Source organism: Chelonia mydas, chromosome 7, assembly GCF_015237465.2.
Source record: "Chelonia mydas isolate rCheMyd1 chromosome 7, rCheMyd1.pri.v2, whole genome shotgun sequence".
Lineage (NCBI taxonomy): Eukaryota > Metazoa > Chordata > Testudines > Cheloniidae > Chelonia > Chelonia mydas.
The window spans coordinates 78,774,057-78,800,646 of record NC_057853.1 but is presented as its reverse complement, the minus strand read 5'-3'; the positions used below and the strand labels follow the sequence as shown (position 1 = coordinate 78,800,646).

At 39.7% G+C, this 26,590-nt stretch overlaps 1 protein-coding gene across 3 annotated transcripts in view; it reads left to right on the top strand.

Moving 5' to 3' along the window:
- The window catches only part of CTNNA3 (catenin alpha 3), an 891,674-nt gene that overhangs the window by 709,938 nt on the left and 155,146 nt on the right, over nucleotides 1-26,590 (top strand). For all 3 annotated transcript variants that reach the window (XM_037904831.2, XM_037904833.2, XM_043550666.1), the window contains one exon: nucleotides 18,008-18,159. In XM_037904831.2, the coding sequence (XP_037760759.1) occupies nucleotides 18,008-18,159 (152 nt within the window). The remainder of the gene's footprint in view (nucleotides 1-18,007; nucleotides 18,160-26,590) is intronic.

The following is a 26,590-nucleotide window of genomic DNA, read 5'->3' as shown; positions in this document are numbered from 1 at the left end:
TGCAGGAAGAGCATAGGGCCAGCATAATCAACCCTACAGTACCCTCCTTGCTGGCCACAGTGTAAGAGATCTGCGAGGAAGGCAGGTCGGAGGAGGCAGTGCCCATGGTGCTGAGACCTCTGTGGAGCTTCTGGTCTATTACACAGCCATTTTTAGTTTGTTGTAAGTAGCGGCTCTGATTTGTGCCAGAGACTCTCTCATGCAGCAGTGCAAAAGTGAGAGGACACAAAGGGGACTTAAAGTCACCTTGGGGCCTCTGCTCCCCCACCCCCCATCTCCTTTCCACCTGGCATGTTGCTTCTGTGTTACGTCTCAGGAGACACAGTGTATATATTTTGTTTTTATGCTGTTTTCAAATGCGCCCCATCATTTTATTTATTTGCTTTTCATATTGCTGCTGTATGCTGGCTTCACATCATACTTGAACTATCCATGAAAACTCCTGCATCTTTTTCCTCTACTTATCTGAGATGTTTTGACTATATTTGTCAGTACACATTACCTTAAACACAGACAAGTTAAATCTTATTTACCTTTGTGCTGCCCAGTTCCCCAAAGTGTCTAAATCGATCTGATGTTTATTACAATCTCACATAGACAGCAATACTGCCACCACCTCTGTATCTTATTTACCTTTTCTAAAAGGTTCCTATGTTAAGCACAATATTAATTTAAATATCCAGGCATCTTGCTGCTTCTGTGAACAGAAGGATATTTGCACTCATGGATCTAAGCTGGGAAGTGGGCATACCACCTCCTTTCAATGCTGAGGTGATTCTTAAATATAAAAGCATCTTTTTAAATAACAGTTTTCACCCTTGTTGATCTCTGGAACACTGCACTCCTTTCTGCTCAGTGGAAATGCTTTTATCTACAAATCTCTTTCCTATCACAATTTTTTAATCCATGACAAACCTTGGCCCCTAACCCTGTGGCAACTTATTTTTCTTAATAATCTGTTTTGTTTCCCATTCATCTTTTATTAATAGTTTCAGAGACCTGTAGCAGGTTAGAGAGGCACACTTTTCCTTCCATAAACTTAGATCGTTTGACCCTGGAAGGGCACATTTATCCAAACATCGCAGTTTTGTCTGTTTAATTAGACACTCTCATTTTCAGCTGAACCATAGTGAGTCATGCTGGGTGTAATTCCCTAGATGGCCCATGGCTCGTCTTTTAAAGAAAGGCAACATGTTAGCAATGTTAACAGTAGCTGTTTTTTGAGATCTGTTGCATTGAGTTGCCTGAAAAAGGCATAGACTTATCACAGTGTAACAAATATTATTATAACATGATCCTCTGCAAACATTAAAAATAAAAGGAAAAGAACATATCCATATCTAAACCAACCATTTACTTACATGCTATAAAATTCAGCATGGAAGAGTATGATCCTTGGCCCCAAATAACTGCCATTTACTACACTGGCAAAAACTAATTTCCCCCCAAACAAACATAATGCAAAATGTTTTTCAATTACCCCCATTGTTGACAGTGTATTTTGTCAAGGCAATTTAATTTAAATCCAGGGAACTAAATCCCCAGCTAGCATAAACTGGGATAGATCTACTGACTTCAGTAAAAAGTGAGGCTGATTTACACCATCTGAGGATCTAGCCCCAAATTTTTTTCTTAAGTTCTATGTCTTTTTAAAACAAACATTATGATTTAGTATAAATCTGATTAAATGTATCAACACTCTTCGAATCATGAGTCCACTCACAGTGTAAATTGCCACTCATTCTGAATAAGAGTATGAGAATCTGGCTTAAAATAAAAAAAAAAAATGTGGAGTGACTTGTCATGAAACAAAATCCAGAGAGTTTTTGTGTTTGTCCACTGATGGTTTTGTTCCTGTTAGGTGTAGATTTTGCTATTAGTTTCACATTTACATTTGTAACTAACCAGCTCCGTCATCCTCTTGTTTTAAAACTAAGCAGAAGCTTGCCATATGTCGCCTACTACAAAATTTCTAAAAATCCAAAGAAATTGAAATATTGGGCTTTCATGAAGGGCCAGATGCTGCTTTCACCTACACTGACAGAAAGCTGGAAAAAGTCAATAGAGCTCCTCTGGAGTGCAACTGATGTAGTCTGAGAGCAGAGTCAGGCCCTAAATAGGAGTTTGTTAGATAGGATAATCTGCAAAGATTTTAGGAAGATCCTTTCTCGGATTATTGCAACCCAGTAATCCTCTTTCCTGTTATTCAGAAGAGTTTTTATCATTTGAATCCTTATAAATGCAAATAAAGATCTTGCAGTTTTCCAGAACCATCATATATTATGTGCTTCTTTAAAGGTTAAAAATGATAGGGAAAGGCTTTGAATCAAGCCCGTCTAAGACTCTAAAAACGTAATCTTTCAAACATAAACTAAAGGAGATAATTGTGCAGGATTTTTTTGCTTTTGTTTACAAATGTTATTACTTTCTCACAACCTCTACATTTTATATCAGTGATTCAGAGAATCCCCAAAAATATGTTAATGATAGTGTCTGAGTGTTGGTTCAATCATGGGGTGATCTGGCATAACTAAACTAACACCATTTATTATGTTACACTATTTATAATTTTTAAAAAATCATTTTTCCCATAATTTCCCAGCCTTTATTTGCTATGGGATAAACTATTTATGCGTTTGGAATAGTCTAGGGTTGTATGGATTGGATTGATCCAGTTTTGAATCCTATATTTTTAGCTTTTGACCTTTTCTACTTTGATTAAATTGGAAATAGGTGAGACTGGAACTTCCTGCCGCTATTTTCCTGTTACAGGTTGGAAGGGGAAATACACAGTTATGTTAAATGGCACTATGACTGCACAGATGCTCTTAATGAAATATATTAGAATTTCAGCATCCAGTGACATACGGATTTTATTCAAAGCATCTTTCCATTCACATAAGAGCCTCCTCCAAACTTCTAGTACTGAGACTATAAGGTCATACTTAATTTGTACACTCCTTAGGACAAGGACTGTATTTTTGTTTTATTTTCCTACAGTGTCTAGCACAAAGAGAGCCTCATTCCTGACTGCATGCTATAGCCATTGAACCCATTACATAGAATCATAGAACTGGAAGGGACCTTGAGAAGTCATCTAGTCCAGTCCCCTGCTGGACTACATATGATTATATGTATAATCATATAAATGTGAGTAATGGGTTCAATCTATTTGGAGCAAAAAGATCAAGTCTCTGTGCCCCAAAAGTCCTATCTCAAAAGGTCAGGGTTGGGGCAGTGTAATTAATATCTGGCAAATGTCTCTATGGTAGATCAGGCAATCTTCCTGGAGTAACACATGGGCATAAGTGGTACGAGATCCATTCTTAGGTGATGGCAATGTTCTCTTCTTCCTGTCCTGGTACAAAACCCCTAAACACCAAACAAACCCCGTCTGTACAGTACAGTGCAGGGTGGCAGTAAGTATTCAGGATTCCAGTAAATCTACAACAATCTTGTATTTATAGCATTATTATATTTGACCTCCAAATCAACTTTCACAGCTAGAATAATGCATGGCACATAAGTCCTTAACATATTTTTTCAGCTTCATTTCTCTGAATATGATTTCAATTTTTTTGTTGAAAATTAACAATAACAATTAACAATAACAATTAACAATTAACAATAAACAACATGTGATAATGCATATAGGAGTTTGGCTGCTTTAGGGATTTTTTTCCACTAGTTAATTCTTAACTCCCTAGCTTAAGCAAGACATAACACAATATTCATTAGAAACAATCCAGTTTCACAGAGTTTCTTTGGGTTCCAAGCTTGTGACTTTCCTTTTCTTTTCTCTCTCTTCCCCTCTCCCCCAACATAATGAGAAGCTGTTTTCTTTTCTGTTCACAGATCCTCTCTGTGAATCAGGTGAATGAAATAAAATGGCTGCTCCATAGAAAGACTATTCTTGCAGCTACACAATTTTAAAGTTTAGGGACTGTCCATAAAGTTCAAAGATCCCACTAACAATCATCAGAAGAGTGAAGCCCTTTCCTGGGTTACATAACAATGCATAATCAGTTTAAAGTTACAAAAAGAAAGGTAATCGATTTTAGTTATAATGATTCATGGTACTTACCTGAACTACATATCACCCATGACAGAATTCTAGGTATGAATGTGTACTAGAGATCTGATTCAGCTCCCATTGATGTCAATGGAAAGTCTTCTATTCACTACAGTGGAGGTTGGATCAGTCTTTTGGTGATATAGGTCTGTGCAAATGGCTGCATAATTCTTTCTTTTGTTATCTTCCTGCATAAATCTCTTTTGCTCCTTATAAGTGGCTAGTTATTTGGCTTGGTTCATAGGAGGCTAGAGTAGTCTAAAGAAAATGCTGGCAGCTGGAAGAATAGAATGAAAAATAGAACTCACGTTTAACATTAAGAGTTCTCAGTTGCAGCCCCCTTTCTGGGGACCCTAGAGACTCAACTGTCAGGAAAGAGATGTTATCATTTCCCCCACCTGGAAAAGTTTTCTTTTCTTGGGGGTCTGGGAGGACATTAAAAAGGGGAAAATAAAAAGAAATATCAAGAGGGTTTTATGAACTGAAACGAAAATGCATACTCTGTGATTCACTTCTCAGCATGTGTATGTCTCAACCATAATAAGGCAGTCATTGTTTAAAATGAAATGCACACAAATCTGTAAGTAAAAACACAAGAATAGAATAATCAAATCTTCAGTGTGCTAGCTATTGAGGCTTACCACTGTTTTGCATCAGTCCTTGTGTATCAAAACACTATCACCAACTTTACATGCTTTTTTGGAACGTTGCCAATTACAACATTTTGACCAAACTGATTTGAAAGATGCTGAAGACGTTGGGCTGAAGTGTAAATCTTACAACATTTTACATTTTGAATTTATTGTCCTGTCTTCTGTGAATTTACTTTCAAAACTGTGCATGGTTTTGATGTAACAAATTTGAAAATACAGATTTGGGATAAAAAGAACAAGGAGTACTTGTGGCACCTTAGAGACTAACAAATTTATTTGAGCATAAGCTTCCGTGGGCTAAAACCCCCTTCATTGGATGAATGCAGTGGAAAATACAGTAGGAAGATATATTTTTCCACTGCATGCATCCAATGAAGTGGGTTTTATATATATACACACAGAGAACATGAAAAAATGGGTGTTGCCATACACACTATAACGAGAGTGATCAATTAAGGTGAGCTATTATCAGCAGAAGAAAAAAAGCTTTTGTAGTGATGATCAGGAGGGCCAGCTATGTCTCTCACCAATCATCATTTCTTCTCATCCCCATCTTCTCTAGGCTTCCTCGTAGTTCTGTAGTTTTCTAATTACTTCCTAATAGGCATAGTAAGAACCTTGGTAATCTCATCACATCTCGACTTTTTAGAATAAATTGTAATTTAAAGTGAAACTAGAGCATAATGTTTTTAGTATGAAGAAAAACTCTCAGAGAGAGGTTATGTTAAGAGTGGAAAAAGTTAAAAATAGGGAAGGGAGGGAAGATAAACATTAATAAATCCTGGTGGGAGGAACACTGAGTTGTTTTCCCCTGGGGGGGCGGGGGCGAACCAGCCCTTTCACAGCCCTGCTGTCAAGAGAACTACCACCATCCACCCCCACAAGCAATTTCTGCTGCCACACATACACTAGGGAATTATGGAATCTTACATCTCCTGCAAGTTACAGCAGTCTGGGGAGCAGAGGGTTTATAATCTGTGTTGGGCTAGTGTATGTCTGAAAAGGAGAGAGAAGGCGTTTTTGGCAGCAAACAATAGGAAGAGGTGGTACAAAGTGATCTTTCTCTCTGCTGGGTCTTACTGCATAACTATGGGGAACTTGCTGCATAATTTGTCTGCCATGCCAAAGAGTACAAGTGACCTTGATTGTTTGTACACAGTTTCATTGTTTTCTGTTAGGTTAAGCTTTCCATACACAGAAACTTTAGCATGAGATGCTAAATTAATACAACAAAAATCATTTATAGTTCTTTTTCTTCTACATAATCAAGAATGGGGAAAAAACCCCAACAGGATGTTTTGTGATCTTTTATGTCGCACTCTGCTCCATGTTTAAGAATGCAGATGAAGATGAAGCAAGTATTTTATGCCTTCACAGCTTCAATTAAAAAAAACAAAAAAAAGTATTAATCAGCCTTCCTGATGGTAACCGTTACACTTGTTATTACAGAATCTGTGATTAAATATGAACAATAATATTTTAAGATGTAGAAGAGATATCAAAGGCACAAAATGACAAAACTTCTAGTCCTTACTTATGTAAGTCCTCACAAGCCGTTTGATATAATAGTGTGATAAAATGTTAAGTGACATTTAATTACATAAATATTAGCAAGCTTGAAATTAAGTGTCTCTAAGAAAATTTAGGAACTGTTTAATCCTTTTTTATTTATTGCATTGCATGTGCTAATTACAAAAAAACCATAGATTAGGGTTTGAAAATACTGCTTGCACAGGGTTGAACTGAATGGCATAAGACACCAGGGTTGTCTTCCTCTGCACTAATTCTATAATTATTTTGGTCTGTTTTTAAATGCATCTAATGAAGGTGCATGAACTATTTGTTGATTCCATTATAAATGGCCCACTGCTCAAGTCTGTGCCAGAATACCCCCATTGTATTTCAAATCCTATGAGTTGGCCAATGCCGATTTCTTAGTTTAGAAGGCTATTCTTTTAACATACCATAAGATGACACACAGAATGCATTCATAAAATTCATTTCCCAAAGGATACTAGTAGTGCACAATTACCAGACTTATTTTCTGCCCTGACAAAAGGGAAAACTGTAGCATCTCAGTTATCATTCTATATGTAAAGACTAACAAATGCTGACCTTTTATTTTTTAAATCACAACTAGTGTAATTCTCCAAGGAAAACTAAAATCAAGATTATAAACCAAGAGTAACTAATATTTTTGAAATAAAAATGAACATTTTAATATTTTGGTGGAACTGGAAAGCTGCAACCGTTCAGCTAACTTGAAAGGGGGTAATGTAATGGAAAGTGTTATCCAGAATGGAACTACCACAGTAATGTAGTGCTAGTCAATCTTACTGACTTGCAGAGGGGAGACAGATATTAAAAATACTAATTAAAATTCTATCTTAATATATACCAAACAAACCCCAAATGCTGATATCAACAGAGAAAAATGAAAGCACAAAGACAAGAATAATAAAAGTTGAGATTCAATTAATAGTAGAGCCCATGGCCAGAAGAAACCATTGTGATTGTCGAGTCCACAGGTGGGCAAACTATGGCCCGTGGGCCACATCCGGCCCGCAGGACCCTCCTGCCCGGCCCCTGAGCTCCTGCCCCAAGAGGCTAGTCCCTGGCCCCTCCCCTGCTGTTCGCCCTCCCCCTCAGCACACCGTGCCACACTCTGGGCAGCCAGGCAGCACAGTTGCAGAGCTGCAACCTGACCCTCTGCTCTGGGTGGCACAGGTGTAGCGCCACCAGCCACCGGTGCTCCAGACACTGCAGTAAGGGGGCAGAGAGTGGGGGGGTTGTATAGAGGGCAGGGAAGTTTGAGGGTGTGGTCAGGGGTTGGGGGGTGGAGAGGGGTTGGGGAGTCAGAGGGTGGGGAACAGGGGAGTTGGATGGGGCAGGGTCCCAGGGGGATCATCAGGGGACAGGGAACAGGGGTGGTGGATGGGGCAGGAGTCCCGGGGGAGCCATCAGGGGGCAAGAAGTAGTGGGGTTGGGTAGGAGGCGGGGGCAGGGCCACACCTGGCTGTTTGGGAAGACACAGCCTCCCCTAACCGGCCCTCCATACAGTTTTGGAAACCCAATGTGGCCCTCAAGTCAAAAAGTTTGCCCACCTCTGGTCTTTTCAGACCTCTTGTATAACACAGGCTGTAGAACTGCCCCAAAATAATTCCTAGAGCTTCCTTTTTGAAAAGCATCCATTTAAAAAAATGTCAGTGATGGAGAATCCACCAGGACCATTGGTAAAATGTTCCAGTGGTTAATTACTTGCCGTTAAACATTTACACCTTATTTCCAGTCTGAGTTTGTCTAGCTTCAACTTACTTTCAGCCATTGGATCATATTATACCTTTCTCTGCTACATTGAAGAGTCTATTATTACATATTTATTCCTCATGTAGATACTTTTTACTTAGGCTGTAATCAAGTCACGCCTTAACCTTTGCTAAGTTAAATAGATTGAACTATTTGAAGATTGAGCTCTTTGAAATACCGCAAATGATAACAATTAGTCTGGGAGCACAATATAGTAAAACCTCATTCTGAGGACAAGTGAGTGATATAAAGATAAGGGTCATGTCATTTGATTTCTAAAATCTCCAGAATCCTAATTTCAGTGGTGTCTCCCTCTGCAGTGTGGTGGGCGGACTTGATGCCCTCCCCGGCTCCCAGCTCCAGGTCCACCAGTTGGTGGAAAGTTTGATAATACAATGTCATCACAAATTAACCAAGTTGGGTAGCATTCAAAAGCCCTTTCTCCCCAAGCACAATAGTATCAAACCCAACAAACCTGGAACGATTGTGTAGAAATATTCAAGAAAATGTTTAAAAATAAAACAAAATTAATTATACTTAACATAGAAATGCCTTACTTATATTTAAAAAAAATTACCTTGGTTAATCCCAGAGAAGTGAGCCTTGACGTGTAAGACTGAAAACATTTATTCATCAAAGCCATCATCAGTGCCATCTCTGTATAGGACTCCACCACTTTGTCATGCTGATCCTGTGTACGCCACGGTCCTATCTCCGTACAAGGTAGGTATTTCAGACATAACTGGTGTGAACAGTCCATCCTCCAAGACCCACCTTGAAGGTGCTCAGAATGGCTGAGACTGGCAGTTATGAGGTCAAAGATGCACTGGAGTCATATGCTGAGTTTACCATTTGAAGGCCAACATTAACACTTGCAAAGCTAGGCTGGTTGATGTTTTCCAAAAACCAAACAGAGGAAAAATTGCCACTGACTTGGGGTGCGTTTATACCTGCTATCAAGATCACAAATTATCAAGCAATGGAATGGCTCTGGGGTGATCAAGTATATCCAAAACTACCATCCCCTATCTAGCATGTGTGGATCCTAGAGGATGGACTGATCCTGTCAGCTATATGTGAAATACCATGCACATCCAAATCAGTCCTTCAAGTAAGCAAATGCATGTGTGCAAAGAGTTGATTTTTAAACATTTTGTTGGCTTTACCTACATAATTGTTCTAGGTTTGTCTTGTTTAGTATCACTGTGTAAATGGGAGAAAGGGCTTTTGCATGATACCCAACTTGACCCATTTCTGACAGCATTGGTGGAAATTTTGATAATACTATCAGAGGACCTGAAGATAGGAGAAGGGGCAGGCAGTGAATCCCCCTTCCCGCCATGCTGCAGAGCGTGACACCACTGAAGTTATGATTCCGTAGTCTTTTACCAATGATATCTCCCTTACCTTTCTAGCCTTAACTTACACATGCTCTCAGAATAAATAGTGCTGCTGCGTTTCTGCCTGTCTGGAGCATTTACCTCAGGAGGCGAAGCAGAAGCCTCAATACCCATGAGACCTGTCTTTCCCCATTAAATTGGATTAAATTGAACCCACCCATTACAGTTAGATAAGAACATCTGGAGTGTCTCCTGAAACGCATATCTGGATAGCCAAAGGGCAGAGTCTGAAGGCACTGGTCATCTCTTGGTTGGAACTGAGTGATTCCTTAGTCTAATACAGATGACAAGGTGGAAAAATAGACTTGTTAATTCCTTCCCTTGCCCCCCTCACACCACACCATCCTCATCAAATTCTTGAGTTGAGTGAACAATTTGAAAATACTTTATTATCTTCATTTATTATGGGGATAAAGAGTTTTAAAGGGATACGTTTTTATTTAAAAACAAAGAGCAATGAGCAGAGACCTCTCTTAAAAATGTAATCTAAGAAATAGTGGCAACAAAGATAGAACTTTGGTATTTGAAGATACAGATTATGGAGTTATAAATAACATGGCATTTAATAAAGCTCATGTTAAAATTATATAATACGTAGGTTAAGAAAAGAGAGTCTGTACAGGTGACTATACAACCTCAATCGGAGCCTGATTCAAAGCCCATTGAAATCAGTGACTTGAGTGGATTTTTGGATCATGTCCTCAAAGGTCAATAAAGGTTTGGAAGGGATAGTGAACGGAGAGTGAGAAATTAGAATCTCATTTTTCAAAATATTTTAAAAAGGAAAAAAATATGGAAAAATTTGAGATTTAAAATCTATTGCTTGGCTCAAAATACCTTGAGTTTTCATCGTAAGGAGAAAGATTCCTATTATGTAAAATGACTTAATGATCAAGGATCATAATTAAATGTTACAACTGGGTTTAGAAAATTGAACCTTAGATCCCTGATTTTATATAAAACTCAATATTTTGAAACTCATGGCAAATTAGTAACAGAACCTTTAGTACAGTAGATACTGCTGTTAAAAATTATACTAGATTAAAATATACTGACAATGCAAAGGTGCTCTCAGCTTGGAAAAGAGAAGAATAACGGGGGAAAGGGGGTGTCTATAAAATCATGACTGATGCGGAGAAAGTAAATTAGGAAGTGTTTACGCCTCATAACACAAGAACTAGGGGTCACCAAATGAGGTTAATAGGCAGCAGATTTAAACCAAACGAAATGAGGTATTTCTTCACACAACACACAGTCAACCTGTGGAACTCTTTACCAGAGGATGTTGTGAAGGCCAAGACTATAACAGGGTTCAAAAAAGAACTATATAAATTCATGGAGGATAGGTCCATCAATGGCTATTAGCCAGGAGGGGCAGGGATGGTGTCCCTAGCCTCTGTTTGCCAGAAGCTGGGAATGAGCGACAAGGAATGAATCACTTTATGATTACCTGTTCTGTTCATTTCGTCTGGGGCAGCTGACATTGACCACTGTCAGAACACAGGATACTGGGCTAGATGGACCTTTGGTCTGACCCAGTATGGCTGTTCTTATGTTCTCTCATAGCCACAGCAATTGGATCAATCTCAGTTTTCCATTAGGAAACATGTAGTTAGAATAGGGTATGCATTGATTTCTTGTGGGCTTCATTTATGTTATGGAAACATTATAGATAGCAAGAATAGTCATACTGAAGTGGTTTTTTTCCATTAAAAGTAAAACTGATATTCAGAAGATTTAAATATAAGATAAGGAACTCAGCATACCGACATTAATTAGAAATCTGGGACTACAGTTTTTAGAGCCCTTAAAAGAGGAGCTGCCAAAGTTCCCTAAAAGTGGGGAGCCATGGACTTCCAAACCATTGGCCCTACCCCTTCTCCCTGAGCCCCCGGCACCAACTTGCTCCTCTCTGCCTCCCACCCCCTGTCACTTGCCGTTACAGCCAGTAAAAAGTGATGGAGCCATGGCCCCCTGATCCCTCCCATGTTTCAGTGCCCCTGCATTAAAGAATATTGTTTGATGTATATTCTGTTTATATTCTGTCCTCTTCAAAATGTATGTGGTGCTTTCAGTGTTTTCATTTGAAATTGTATATTCTAAGAACCTTTTCCAATTAGCTTCAACAGCATTTGACTATGGAGACCCTCTAATGACTGGCTCTTTAACAGAGAATGAAAGCCATAATTATTTATTAAAGCACAAAAGAGTTCTTTTAAAATTATCTTTAACTGAAGGTTGCATTTGCACAAGAAATAGATTTTAAATTATCTTGAACATTCTAAATTAAAGAGAGTGCATGAGCCAGGTGGCTGCTTCATCAGTCAGCCTTGAATGGCCAATATAGTACGGCCATTTTATTTTGTATCTCATTTCCATTCCTTTTAACATTATGTGATATCAGACCTTAAAAGGCACCTACGGTTTTGTCTGAATCTTTGGGCTCTGATTCTTTTCCTTTCAATATTTATGCCTCTAATAGTCATTTTGTTTGTGGTGGTGGCGCAGCCCTGTTGGTGCCAGGATATGAGATAGACAAGGTGGGTGGACTTTTACTGGACAAACTTCTCTTGATCCATAACTTTGCAAGACTCTAAAAATTGTGTTCTCAACAGAAATGCAGGTTTTATGGTTCATTACAACAATTTGTTACCTGTTAATTGGCCGCGTCATTTTAAGTTGTTTCTTGCAATATGTTAACCCCTCATGCTTAACAATCTGTCCCAACTTGTATTTAACTGTGACACTCTGGTTACTTTTTTGAGGTCCGAAGAAGAGCTCTGTGTGGCTTTAAAGCTTCTCTCTTCAACTGACAGAAGTTGGCCTTGCCCAATAATTAACTTTTTTTCACTTTATATTTGTGCAGGTCATGTGCTTTTTCACATGCCTATGTTATACTCAAAGTTGAATTTAATATTTTTAATCAGAGGCATTAGAGGGTAGCCCGAGGGCCTGTAGATGTAATAACACAGTTACTAGTGATAGTAAAGAAATTATTTCCTTTCTCACCATCACACCCCCCTCCCAAAAAAATCAGTGAATTTTTTAGAAAATTTTCAGCATTTTGTCAAGTAGACGGAATTTTTTTTCACTTTGTTGATGAAAACCTGAGCATTTTAAATGAAAATTGATTTTTTTTAATCTAAAGTTTCCTTTTAATGGAAAAGCCATTTTGTATTTGTGGGGGACGACAAACTTTTGGACAGCCACTAATAGAGAAACCTGTTCTGGGACTGTCTTTTAACTCATACAGTACTTTTGTGGCATCCTTTTTATTATCATTTATTTTGATATCTATGCTTGTAATTCTCTCCCTAGCTTAGATTAATTTTGTCAGCCCACCCTCTAAATGAGTTTACTTCAAGTGCAGTGATTTTACTTATTTCAATATCAGATCATTCTTTAACTGAAACTAGTAGTTCACAATACGCACAATAATGGATGCTTAACCAAAATTTATTTTAAGACATCAGGGAAGCTATCTTTATTTACGCCAAATAAGGGATCATATCCTCTTAAAGATTTGAAACCTCTGGTCCAGTTGATTTTGGAGTGACTATTATAAAGTTCCAGGATTTGTTGTTTGGACTTTGGTTTAAGATGTTTTCTGTATCTCTAGAAGAGAGGGTATTCTTGAGTTCCTGTAATATTGCTTCCATCTCTCTTAATCTTAAAAGGGTAAAGACCCTGAGGAATATGCTTGGTATGGTAGTTTCGTAAATTAGTTTGCATGTCATTAGTGATGCAGAAACCTGATGCTCCAGATACCATTTATCATGTTAATATTTTTTTTCCACTTATGGCTCCAAAATTCAATATATGGGACATTCTATTGAACTTAACTTACTACGAAATTATTCTCTAGATATTTAGCTTGTTGATGATAAATTACAAAGACCTAAGAACCTGGCTTTGTCATTTTCACTCTCTCTTTGGTCATTAAGGGCTTAAACTGTTGAGGTTGTGCTGGGCATACTCACCTTGCACTGAAGTAAGTCCATATATCTGACCAAAATGGTGCTGTTTCCTCAACCGTTATATAATTTGTGAATGCTCCCATCACATTATTAGTTAAAGATCTCACAAGGCTCAAATTTATCGGTTATGCTCTAGTGCATAAAGGAATTATTTTGGGGAAGTTCTGTGGCTTGTGTTATAGACAGAAGGTCAGACTAAATGGTTACAGTCTCCCCTTCTGGCCTTGAAAGCTATAAAACATATGCTTATAAGATTTATTTTGACAGAAAGGGGGTTATAACACTGCATTAGTTGCTGCTGGGTGTTCAATATTTTTGTAAATCAGCCTGCTTGGGGGTGAGTCTAGCTTTTCCCTCTTATTTTTTTAAAACTTTGGCTCAACTTTAGCTCAGTTCCATCAGTTTTCATCCTAGCTGACTTCAGAGGAACCAATATAATTTTTTGTCTAGAGGTTTCACTTCTCTGGCCCTGTGCTTTAAATTGGGAATTTTGCAACTGGCAATTTTTCAGCCTGAAACCTGTTTAAAATGTAGTTTAACTAACGGTGCATTTTGCTACTATTTCTGGGACATCAGTTGTGTCTGATTGGGTTTCAGGTGCACTATGTCTAAGGAAGTCAAGTGTGAAATACCCATTCACCCCTTTTTGTTTACTACTGTATTGGCTAAATGGATAAATGAACTTGGCGATTTTTGTCATACACTTCATTCATATCTTATAGTATATTGATAAACTGAAATAGGAAAATCTGTCCCAACATTGGATTTTTAGATTTTAGCATTATTGCATGATATAACTTAGCACTTGTTGTTCTTTGTTCGTTCCAGTCTTACTGAAAATACAGAATATTTGGGATTCCATTTTTTAACTGTCACTGGGAACCTCAGCAATTTGGTTTGTTTAGACAGGGACATCTTTTGCATATTCAGTGAATAGCAGCTAAATGACTGAGTAATTGATGTATGAATTGACATGTTTTTAGACTGCTAAATAAAAAAGGAATGGAGCAGACATTATTTCATGGTTCTTTCTCAAATGTATCTGAGATATAGAAAAACAATGAGGAGTCCAGTGGCACGTTAAAGACTAACGGATTTATTTGGGCATAAGTTTTCGTGGGTAAAAAACCCCACTTCTTCAGATGCATGGAGCGAAAATTACAGATACAGGCATAAATATACTGGCACATGAAGAGATGGGAGTTACCTTACAAGTAGAGAACTAGTGTTGACAAGGCCAATTCAGTCAGGGTGGATGTGGTCCACTCCCAATAATTGATGAGGAGGTGTCAATACCAAGAGAGGGAAAATTGCTTTTGTAGTGAATCAGCCACTCCCAGTCCCTATTCAAGCCCAAATTAGTCGTTTTAAATTTGCAAATGAATTATAGATCTGCAGTTTCTCTTTTAAGTCTGTTTTTGAAGTATTTTTATTGAAGGATGGCTACTTTTAAATCTGTTATTGAATGTCCAGGGAGATAGAAGTGTTCTCCTATTGGCTTTTGTATGTTACCATTCCTGATGTCTGATTTGTGTCAATTTATTCTTTTACATAGAGACTCCCGGTTTGGCCAATGTACATGGCAGAGGGGCATTGCTGGCACATGATGGCATATATATATTTTGATTTAGTTGGGGATTGGTCCTGCTTTGAGCAGGGGGTTGGATTAGATGACCTCCTGCGGTCCCTTCGAACCCTAATCTTCTATGATTCTATGATCACATTAGTAGATGTGCAGGTGAATGAGCCCCTGATGGAGTGGCTGATGATGTTGGGTCCTCTGATGGTGTCGCTAGAGTAGATATGGGGCCAGAGTAGGCAACGAGGTTTGTTACTGAGATTGGTTTCTGTGGTGTGGTGTGTAGTTGCCGGTGAGTACTTGCTTCAGGTTGAGGGGGTTGCCTGTAAGCGAGGACTGGCCTGCCCCCGAAGGTCTGTGAGCATGGGGGATCATTTTCCAGGATAGGTTGTAGATCACTGATGCTGTGCTGGAGCGGTTTTAGCTGGGGGCTGTATGTGATGGCCAGTGGTGTTGTGTTATTTTCCTTTTTGGGCCTGTCCTGTAGTAGGTGACTTCTGGGTACCCATCTCGCTCTGTCAGTCTGTTTCCTCACTTTCCCAGGTGGGTACTGTAGTTTTAAAAATGCTTGGTAAAGATCTTGTAGGTGTTTGTCTCTGTCTGAGGGATTGGAACAAATACAGTTGTATCTTAGGGCTTGGCTTTAGACAATGGATTGTGTGATGTGTCCTGGATGGAAGCTGGAGGAATGTAGGTAAGTTCTTTCTGAAACTGAGCTGTGGGTAGTAGGCAGTTATCAGTCATTGAAAATGCACCAGACAGAGGTAAGGGGAGTTAAATGACTCCATGGTGCTGCAGTCAAGGAGATACAGATATAGCAACTAAGGGGAATTCTGCCACAGGCAGGCCCCTGAAAACATTGTAGAAATTCCTGGAGCTCTCTGAAACCTTTTACATTACCTTTAGATTGCTCTGTTCTGAGTGACTGAGCTGAGTATTGAACTTCACATAATCAATGTATCTGGTGACTAGTTCAAAACAACCCTACTTCCCATTATTTTATTTACCAACTCATAATCAGCTTTGTATAACTTTGGCTAACTGAAACTATCAATTTCTGTTCTTAAATTATGACAAGCCATTTAGATTCCTTTTTTAAAAATACAAGTTTGAGGTTGTGTTAAATTAAAGCTTAGCACCCTGTTAGCTATTAAATCTGATCACTGGTGAAAACCATCTTCATATCTTGCTGTCAGTTTCAGGGAAGGGTGAGGAGTGGGAAAGGAAAGTTTTTATTTATTTGGAGTGGCATTCCTCTGTATAGAAAGTTTGGTGAAAAGTCAGTTTGACAGGGTTTTTTCATGTATTTGATTAATATTAAGACTGCCTTTTCTATGAATGGCTGAGTTACCACTGTTATCAAGTGGGTCAAACATAATCTTTTCTTACTATCCTTGACTCTATAGTTAAGTACAGCATGAAATAACAATGTTTTAAAAGCACTCACACAGACTATTATGTGAACCTTGAAAAATTGCATAGAATGCTACACTGATTGACTCACCATTACTATAGCTTGTACAGATTAGGGTTTCTTAAAAAGTTGTATGAGTAATTAACCTGTCTGATCTTTTACTTAAAATTCATTTGAAGAAATTTATGCTTTACACAAAGTCTTCCAGTAGGTTAAAAATAATTCACGAATAAAAGGTTCTGAACATCCTTGTTTTTAGAAGTCATTGGTATTCCCTTATAAAATGTAGACAAAGGACCTGATTTTAAGGTATGGCTAAGCCTTGCAACTCCCACTGACTTTATGTGGAGCTACAGGTGTTCACTACTTCTGCAAATCAGGCCATAAGGAAACAGTTATCATCTTCCCTGGGAGCATGATTGATCTCTGAAGCAGCAAGGCTGCTATAATTAAAGTGCAGATTTGAAGATCTGTTTTATAGCTATTAACATATTTTGAAAGCCCCATGAAAAATGAGGGGTTGGGGGTTAGATCATGAAGTCATTACTGAGGCAGAGTAATATACAGTACCAATCAACACGCTATGTCATGACTGATCATATACTTCAGGACTTATATACCTCAAATTATTTAGCAGTTAAAACACAGGCAATGTTGCTCTCAAGTGGTTGCTTTTCACACACTGGGGGCTTATCTATGTTACCTGCTGGATTGACAGGTATTCTAGTCTAGACGCGATAAATTGACGACCAAGCGCTCTCCCGTCAACTCCAGTACTCCCCCGGAGCAAGATGCACAGGCGGAGTCGATGGGGGAGCGTCAGCTGTCAACTACCGCAGTGAAGACACCGCGGTGAGTAGAGCTAAGTACATCGATTTCAGCTACGTTATTCACGTAGCTGAAGTTGCGTAACTTAGATCGATCCCCACCCCTAGTGTAGACTAGACCTCACTGAGCCAGGTGGACTTTGGCTTTCCATTGATATATATTTTCAGAAAAAGAATAAGCAAAAAATCAGCCAACCAAACGAGTGTTTTGCTCACATGCCAGAATGAAGAAGGATCAGAATGCTGGAATGTCTCCCATTCCTTAGGTTATATCTAGAGTTGCTCAGGAATTGTCCATCAAAAATGTGTTTTTGATGGAAAATTGCAGTTTTTGCAAAATTTAAATTTTCTGTGGAGAAAATTCAGTTTTGCCAAAATGTGTTGAGTTTTTCACTGGAAAAATTAAAATGAAATATTATGAAATGAATAGAAATACTTTCAGTTTGTCCAACCTAATTAAAATGTTTTTCACTTCAGGTCAGTTTGATATTAATGTGTGTTTGCCTGTACTGTGTGCTTTGTGCAAAAATGAATATTGGGGTATGGTGTTCTGTCTTCTCCTTTCCTATATTTCTGTAGTACCTCCTTCCACCTCCCCTCTCTATCTCCTTTCTCTTCTCTGTCGCCACCCAAACACCAAAGCCACAAATGACAAAAATTGTTTCCATTGATGGTCATTTTATTGTTTTCACGTATTAACTTTATTTTTAAAAGTTTTCATTCCACAAATTGATTCCCTCTTTATTTTTTCATTTATTATAACTTTTTAAATTTTACAGTGATTCCAGAGTTTGATACTCAAGTCAATATTGCACTGGAGGGCTTAAGCGGGAACACAATGCATCAGTTTGATGACAGTCAATTTGTGGACATCTCAAAGAAGGTCTATGATACAATTCATGACATCAGATGTTCAGTCATGATGATTCGGGTAAGTCTCTTCATTCATACCTTGACTATTCATTAATAACATTATTGAGGAATTGGGACACCAAGGAACATTCACAAGACTTTAGAGCTAAATAAGGTACTATTGCCACAAAGTTCAGATCCAGATTTGCATAGTTCCAGACTATGCTGGTGCTTTGATTCTGGGTTACTTGAATAGACATGAGTATAATTCTAAAAGGTCAGAACCAGAACCGTGGAAGTGAAGAGATGGTTGTATTAACTCCACTTGTGGTGATGGGGCCAAAGTGGACATTTTTAGGTGAGGTCTGTTGGAAGGTAGCTGTTGCATTAACTTGGATGGAATATATGGGCCAAAAGAGCCAAAGGTGTTACCATTACTCTGAAATTGTCCATCATGAAAGCATTTTAAACGAGGTTTACAGAGTCCTCAGCCTGCTTAGTATGATTCAAACACCATTAAAAATCCTTTTCAACCTTTTATTAGAGATACAAAAAACCCAAGGAAAAACAGTTAAGACATTTGAAATGTCAAGTACTAAGTAAAGCTTTCATTTTAACAGCCTTGTTTCCTTTCATTGGAGAGAGTTTTTAGAAGGAAAAAGGCCCTTATGTAATGTCTCTTAAATGATAATACCTGTCCGTTTTTTGGAGGTGGGGAGAAGATACAATTGAGATATGCTGGAGTGGCTGTAGTTGCTGTTAAGTCTGATCTTGTTTCCTAAAAGACAAAACAAGACAAAGACACAAAAAAGAGGGTGAGAAAAGAACAATGATAGGTAAAGCAGTTTTTGTCTCTGATGTTCACTTACTTGCAACCTCACATGCTGGGCCTGTATTTTTCCAGCAGTGGTCTTATCAGCCGCTCCAAAACCTGGCAAACTTGAACTGGCATTGGGCTATTTAGGGCATTGCTTGTAGTTGCCTCTCCAGTAAGGGGTGCTGGAAGTTTTTATAGTGAAGGTGCTAAGAGCCATTGAACCGAACTGTAAAACCTGTTATGATGGGAACCGCTTCAAGCCAGGGGCTACAGCAGCACCCCTAGTTCCAACCTATGTCTCCAGTCACAGGCTCACAGCAGTGTGGCAAAATATCCAGTCTGGGCTGACTAACCTGACTCTTATGAAACAGAAGGCAAAAGGAGAGAGCTAGGAAAGAAAATACATGAGGTGAGGGACGGAAGAAGAGACACTGGGGGTAGGAGGGAGATGAAATCTCATATCTCAGGTAATATTTGGGATTTAGCTGGAGTTGCGGGAGGTGGCAGTGTCTTTTGTGTCCAGGCCCAGACTGGGCAGGACTACTCTCAAGAGTAGGATGAAGAAGAGAAGAGTAGTTGCAAGAGACCAGGGTGGTAGCAGCCCGGACGGTAAAGCTCACTGCAGGCATTGTTGGCAGACAGCTGCTGATTCGTCACCAACATCTTTTCTTTTTAAGAACACCCGAAGTGTTGGGTAGAATAGTCCATCCTCTCATTATTTTTGTCTCCTAATCAGTCTAATTTCCAGCACATGAATTCTGATTTCTGGTTCCACACTTTTATTGTTTACCAAGCATTATCTTAAAACAGTCCCTGAAGTTATATCAGTAGTCCTTTTTGTTTGGACTAATTCGGCCTGTCTCTCTCTCTCTCTCACTAGCATCTTTTCCTATCAATATTTTTTGTTATTCTGACATCTTATGAATTTACTCCCTTTTTAGAGTTGAGCACACAATTAGGGTAAACTTGTAGTCCTTTTATTACAACATCTGTCATTTATAATGAAATTCCTTTTACAACAAAGTGTGTCTGTGCGTGCACATGAAAAATAGACATCACTACCAGTGGACTCAACTGCATTTGAATGGTCACCAGTAAGCAAGCAATGACAAAGTCCTAACAAAAGCTCAGGAGATCAAGAAAAGATTGTCATGAAATAGGACATCTGGACTTTTCGACTTCATGAGCTCCACCATGCAAAGAGTGATGTGAGAAGCTTTTTAAAGGTTCACTGGAATGACAGCCGACACTTCCCCCTCCCCAAGGAACATTTAGTGGTGTATGCTGCCAAACCAAGAGTAAAGCATGGCATTTATTTTGAGTAAGGATGCGTTTGCATTCCTAATGAAAAACAGTCCATTCAATGCCAGGCTTATTTCAGTCTACCTATAAGGAGCTTTAGTAAATCTGACTTATTCAAGCATCTGCAGTAACCATAGCAGCCAACATGAGGAAATTTAGAGTGTTCTATAGCAAACTGTAGGAGCTCATTGATATTGTGCCAAAGAACAACGTGCTTCTGATTACATGGGATTTCAGTACTAAAATGAGGGAAGGAATTGTTGATCAAAATATAATTGGAAGATGTAAATGAACAAGGACACCAATTCAGAGTTCTTTTCAACATCAAAGCAGAAGCGCTGCAGATCAGCTCCACAGGAACCATTTCAAGCATGTAATTAGAGAGAGAATATTTTAAAAAGTAGTTCTTATCTGCAAAACCCTGCCAGATCCCATTATTAACTCAGTGTTTCAAAGTTAAAGCTTCACTTCAGATGTGTAAAAACGCTCGCTCCAGCCATGCAGGTATAGCCTCAAAAACACTGGAAAGAAGCTTATTATCAAATAGTTGTTCAGCAATGCACTGTACTATGGGGGGACAGGGTTTGAATCTGGGTCTCCTGTATCTCAGCTGAGTGCTCTAATCACTGGGCTGTTAAGTTTTGGGGGATAGAGTATGTGCCAGTAGCACCTCCTCCTCCTCATTTTTATCAATGGGAGCTAAGTCCCCCTGTACATCTAGCCCAAAAATTTGAAATGTTTTATTTGGAAAATATCAAAATGAACTATTTTAACACTTTTTTCCAGGTGTTTTTTCTGACCAAAACAATTAACCAGAAGCGACACGGATTAATGAAATGTTTCGGCCAACCTGAATCTGTTTTTTCAGTCAAAAAAAGTTCACCTGACACTCGTGCTATACTTGATCACTCTAGAAAGGGATCCAGTCTAACAGTCAAAACAGATATTAGTGCTTTCAGGATACAGTACAAAGCCAGAAAAGTGGCCCCTTTATGGCACTATACAGACACACTGAAAGTTCTGGCATTTGATAATAGGTGGCTAGCTATGATTTATATCTGAAATGTCTGTAAACTATAATAACTAATAATGAGTATTAGTAATTCCAAGACACACAATTATGTTAAAATGGAGTTAAGGTTGAGGGCATCAATAATGTAAGGATAAAAACCATTACAAAGAAGTAAGTTGTAATTACCTCAAAACCCAGGAAATCCAGAGATGAGGTTACGGTTAAAAGAAATCCAAACATGTTATGGTAAAAAAATGCAATTAAGGCACCTATGATTGACGTATTTTAGTGTGAGTGTGTGGTTTCAGATTAAATTGATGTTTAAAGGTGTAGGGGTTGACATTAAGATTTAGGGCTGGGTTTTTTTTTTTTTGTTTTCCTTTCATGGTGTAACAAGAGGGCAGAGTGAAGTTTGGCTGAGTTGGTAGGCTGCTGGAATGTAACCCTACTCTGTATTTCCTGCTGGCCAACAGAGGCAACTGTAGGCAATTAGGAGAGCATATTGCACCAGTTTTAGGAGTGGGTCACTGGGTAGTCTCCTGTTTCATGCTTGGGAACTCCAGGAACTCCTCTGGGACACTGCAGCTCCACAACATGTCTAATATGGGCCGGTGCCTAGAGGCTAAACTCAGAGGAGGAGATGATAATATCTGGAGATAATTGCTCCAAAGGTGCTCAGATGACCCACAAATGGTGGTTGGTGTCTATAAATGAGGCATAGGTGAGAAATGGGGGTCCATACTAGTCTAGAATGAGCCCTCAGGTGTTATGGTGTCAGGACAAGGTGGCTCATTGTTACATAGTCCATTCATGTGTCATGTGGTCTTTACCACGATTTTTTTTTACCTCTTAGACCTTTCAGTGCCACATGGAATGAAACTAAAATAATACAATCAGTCAACTGTAAATGTATTTTACTTGTATTTGCTACTCACCAGCTTTGGCTCTGTTATGTAGATCTGACCATTTAGCTAGTGCATTTGATCAACACTCTCTTAAATCTAAGTATTGTCAAGAAAGGAATTCTGAGTTACAAAATATATCTTAGACTGATCTGGCATCATTAAAGGAGTTTGGTAGGGTTACACAGTTGCTCTGCATCTGTTCAGTTGCTGGAAATAAGTACTTGTCCACATTGTTCTTTTTGGGTATAACAGCATTGGTTTTGCTGATGCAAATGCTGAAATACATTATTCTAAGGCTATTTTTAGTGTGCCTAAAGCTATTGATTAGAGATAATATGGAATTAAGATTTTACTTGAATATGAAGTGGGACATTGGTTCTTCAAAAACAGCATATGGGTTCAAAGTGAAAACGGAGAGTTGAGTTTTGGATCATGGAACTGTTTGTGAATAAGGTGAGCAGATTCTGGCCTGTTATCTGTGCTCCATTTTGTTTGATGTGAAACTCAAAAGATGTAATATTTTGAACATCTACAAAAGTGACATAGACACCATCTGGATGAGAGAATGCTGCCAGGGACTGTACTCGAGAATGGAGAGAGGTGATATGAAATACAAAGTCAAAAGTGTGTGGAAAGCACAGAGGAGTAGGACAGACACTGCTGCCTGAACAACATAAATAGGAGGTATTCACCAGTACTTTTAAACCGGGGTGCACATGGCTCACTAGCCTTAAGTTACTCTTGTCATTAGTTTATAAGGTGTGGTCTACACTGGCGGGGGGGGAGGAATCAATCTAAATTACGCAATTTCAGCTACGTGAATAACGTAGCTGAAGTCGACATACTTAGATCTACTTATCGCAGTGTCTTCACTACGGTAGGCCGACTGCTGCTGCTCCCCTGTTGACTCCGCCTATGCTTCTCGCTCCAGTGGAGTACCGGAGTCGACGGGAGAGCACTCGGCAGTCGATTTATCGCGTCTTCACTAGACGTGATAAATCGACCCCCGCTGGATCGATTGCTCTGGAGGTAAGTGTAGACATGCCCTAATTCAGTTGACTTAGTGGAGTGACACCAAGGATGTCACCTGAAAGTGAGAACAGCATTCGCATGGCACTTTTGTAGCTGGCGTTGCAAGATATTTACATGCCAGATATGCTAAACATATGTATGCCTCTTCATGCTTTGACCACCATTCCAGAGGACATGCTTCCATGCTGCTGATGCTTGTTTAAAAAAAATGCTTTAATTACATTTATGGCTGTACTCCTTGGAATATTGTATTGTCTCCTGATCCATGGTTTCTCCTACATTCTGCCACATATTTTGTGTTATGGTAGCTCTGATGATGACCCAGCATATGTTGTTTGATTTAAGAACACTTTCACTGCAGATTTGACAAAACAAAAAAAAAGGTTCCAATATCAGATATCCAAAAATAGCCACAGCACTGAAGACGAGCAGTGCAAATTTAGTAATTGATTCACCACTTTGTCAATGGAAAGTGGATATACACCAGGCTTTGCAAACCTGAGCAACTTCCTTACCAGACACTTCAGGCCAACTCACTGATAGTGATAAACAGTTAAACAAATTTATTGACTACAAAAGATATAATCACTTAAAATCTAAGTGATAGGCAAAAAATCAGAGTTAGTTACCAAAATAAAATGAAATATAAGCATGCACTCTAAACTCTCACCCAGGCTAATAGGGTTAACATATAGATTAAGCAGTTTTTCTGGATATTGTGGTTTATAGTTTATATTGTAGTTTATAGTTGTAGTTTATAATATATGGGTTTGTCCCTTAAACCTGGGCCAGTCTCCTCTGTTGGAGTCTTCAGTCTTCTGAGTGTCTTTATTGCTTGCAAGATAGGCGGGGGCAGGAGAAAGGCCCAGCATGTGGCCACTGTGTACTGTTTTATAACCTTAGTCCATGTGCTTGTAGAACACAAGTCTGGGTATGTCTGGTGGACATGAGTCCCCAGGCAAGGTTGAGCAATTCCCCTCGTGTGGCCTTCTGCAGGTGAATCATTGAATTGTAACTCCCTTGCTGGACAGTGGCTGGTTATGTCTGTTCAGCACCCACCTGTGTGTTGGTTACCTCCCTTGTCATTGTCTCTGGAGAGCTAGTATCTGGGCACCTCCCAAACCCACAGCATATTTTAGTGACAACCATACAACACAATTCTCATAATTTCATATGCATTAATGACACACATATTTTGATAGAACAGTGACTTTCAGCAGATCACATGGCCTGCTTTCTATGCAATATCACAATTATATATAAATGAGGAATATGGGGGTTACAGGACACTTCCCCAAGGTATAGAATGTCACAAATATATTTTATTTGATTTCATTTGGATATTATGGTTCTTCAAGTAATGCTCCTATGGGCGCTCCACTTCAGGTGTGCATGTGCCCCACGTGCCTTTGATCCAAGATTTTCATTAGCAGTGTCTGTCCATTCAGTCTGTGCATGCACTGCTGATATCCTCATGCCCCTCACCAAGGCTATATATCAGGCTGTGGGGCAATGTGCCCTCACAACCATCTTGGCTTTGACAGGGAGCTTAGCTTGTCCGCATTGAACTCAGCCAGCAGTTGAGATGCACACATTCTACTTAGGTTAGTTAGCAGTAATAGTTAATTACTGATTATTGAAAGGTTGTGTTATTTCCTTGGTGGAAATCCCCCCTGTGATTTCCAGCCTATCCCAGTCAGTGACACACTGTAAGTATGTTTGCTGCCTGGGAGAGTGGCACGTCCCACAGAAGTACAACTTCTGTTTAGTCCTCAACTCCAGGTCATGGAAGAACTAGGAAATCAAGCTGTGACTTTTAATGATAGAGCACTCTCTTTGCCCTGCTTTGGAGCCAGGTTAGGAGAACACCTACTGCCTCCACCCCCAGTGTATCTGTCCCTGGGGGGGTGCTAGTGCCTCTTTGACTTTAGCGCAACCGTCTCCTAGAAAGGGAGACGTCTTAAACACCGCCTCTAAAGATCATAAGAAGAGGACCCCCAATTTGCCTCTTAAGGTACTCACCTCAAAAAGAGCTCACTCCCCCAACCAGGTCAACAGCCTCAGACTTCATCATTGAGGCTCAGTACTGTAGAGGCAAAAGGCTCCTTCAGTACCAGATAGACAGGAAAATCTAACAGTACATGTGGCTCTGTTGCTGGCAGGTACCAAGCATCTCTCATTACCAAGAACTACTTGACTCTTTTATACAACTCCAGGACCATCCCCTTCCTTTTTGTTCAGAGCTTCCCCCATTAGAGGAAGAAGAGGACAATGGAGGCCTCATTTCATTATCATCAGTCTCTGTTCAGGGTTCTCCTGTGTATCCATACGTGAATCCCCCTTTCTCGAAGAGACAGGGAGATGTCCAGGGACCTCATCACTCCTGGTGGGAGCAACCCTGAATGCCACCCTCCCACCCATGGTCCTCAATGGTCATATTTAGGGCCCTACCAAATTAATGGTCTGTTTTGGTCAATTTCAGAGTCCTAGAATTTTAAAAATGGTCAGTTTCATGGTTTCAGATATTTACATCTGAAAACCCAATGTTATAACCATGGGCGTCCTGACCCAAAAGAGGGTTTTGGGGGAGTCACAAGGCTATTGTAGGGGGGTCACGGTATTGTCACCCTTACTTCTGTGCTACTGCTGATGGAGGTCCTGCCTGCAGAGCTGGACAGCGCAGACATGAGGGTTTCATGGTATGGGGGATGGGGGTCCATCACTTTATTGGGGTTGCAGGGATGGCCTTGTGCATGGTGACTGCTCAGCATCCCATGATCAGGGGAGTGCTGTGGTCTCCCCCACCACCCGCAGCCAGCTCAAGGCCCCTTTAGTCCCCGAGCGCTGGGCCTGGAGCAAGGGAGGGGCAGCGCTCGGGGCAAGGTCACCAAAACCTTTGTAGAAGGGGGGGCCATTAGTGCCAGAACTGGGTGGGATGGGGGCATGCCCCTCCTTTTTAACATGGGTGTAGTTTGGGTGTTGCCGCCTCCAACTGCAAGCCTCAAGCAGGCATGGAGGGGTGCCGACAAGGGCTGCAATCCGTGGCAGCGTTGCCCCCTCACACCAGCATTGTCAGGTGATCATAGTATTCTTGTACCGCAACATTGTTTGTTCAAAGGTCAGTCATACCTCTAAATGTTGTTTACCACACAGAAAGCATTTTCTCTGTTCTTGGACTCTTCAGTCTTCAGTTGAACGTGGGAAAATCCACACAGATTCCCATGTAGAACATACAATTTATAGGGGCATCCCTGGATTCCTTGGCATGCAGGCCCTTCCTTCCCATGGACAGATTCCTCATGCTATTGGACCTTGTCAGAACTAGTCAAGGGATGCTCCAGACTTCAGTCAAAACTGGATTCAACTTCTAGGTGGCTTGCCCTTTTGTGAGAGAACATGCAAGATTATACCTTTGCTGTTTCCTTGGCTAGCTCAGATCAGT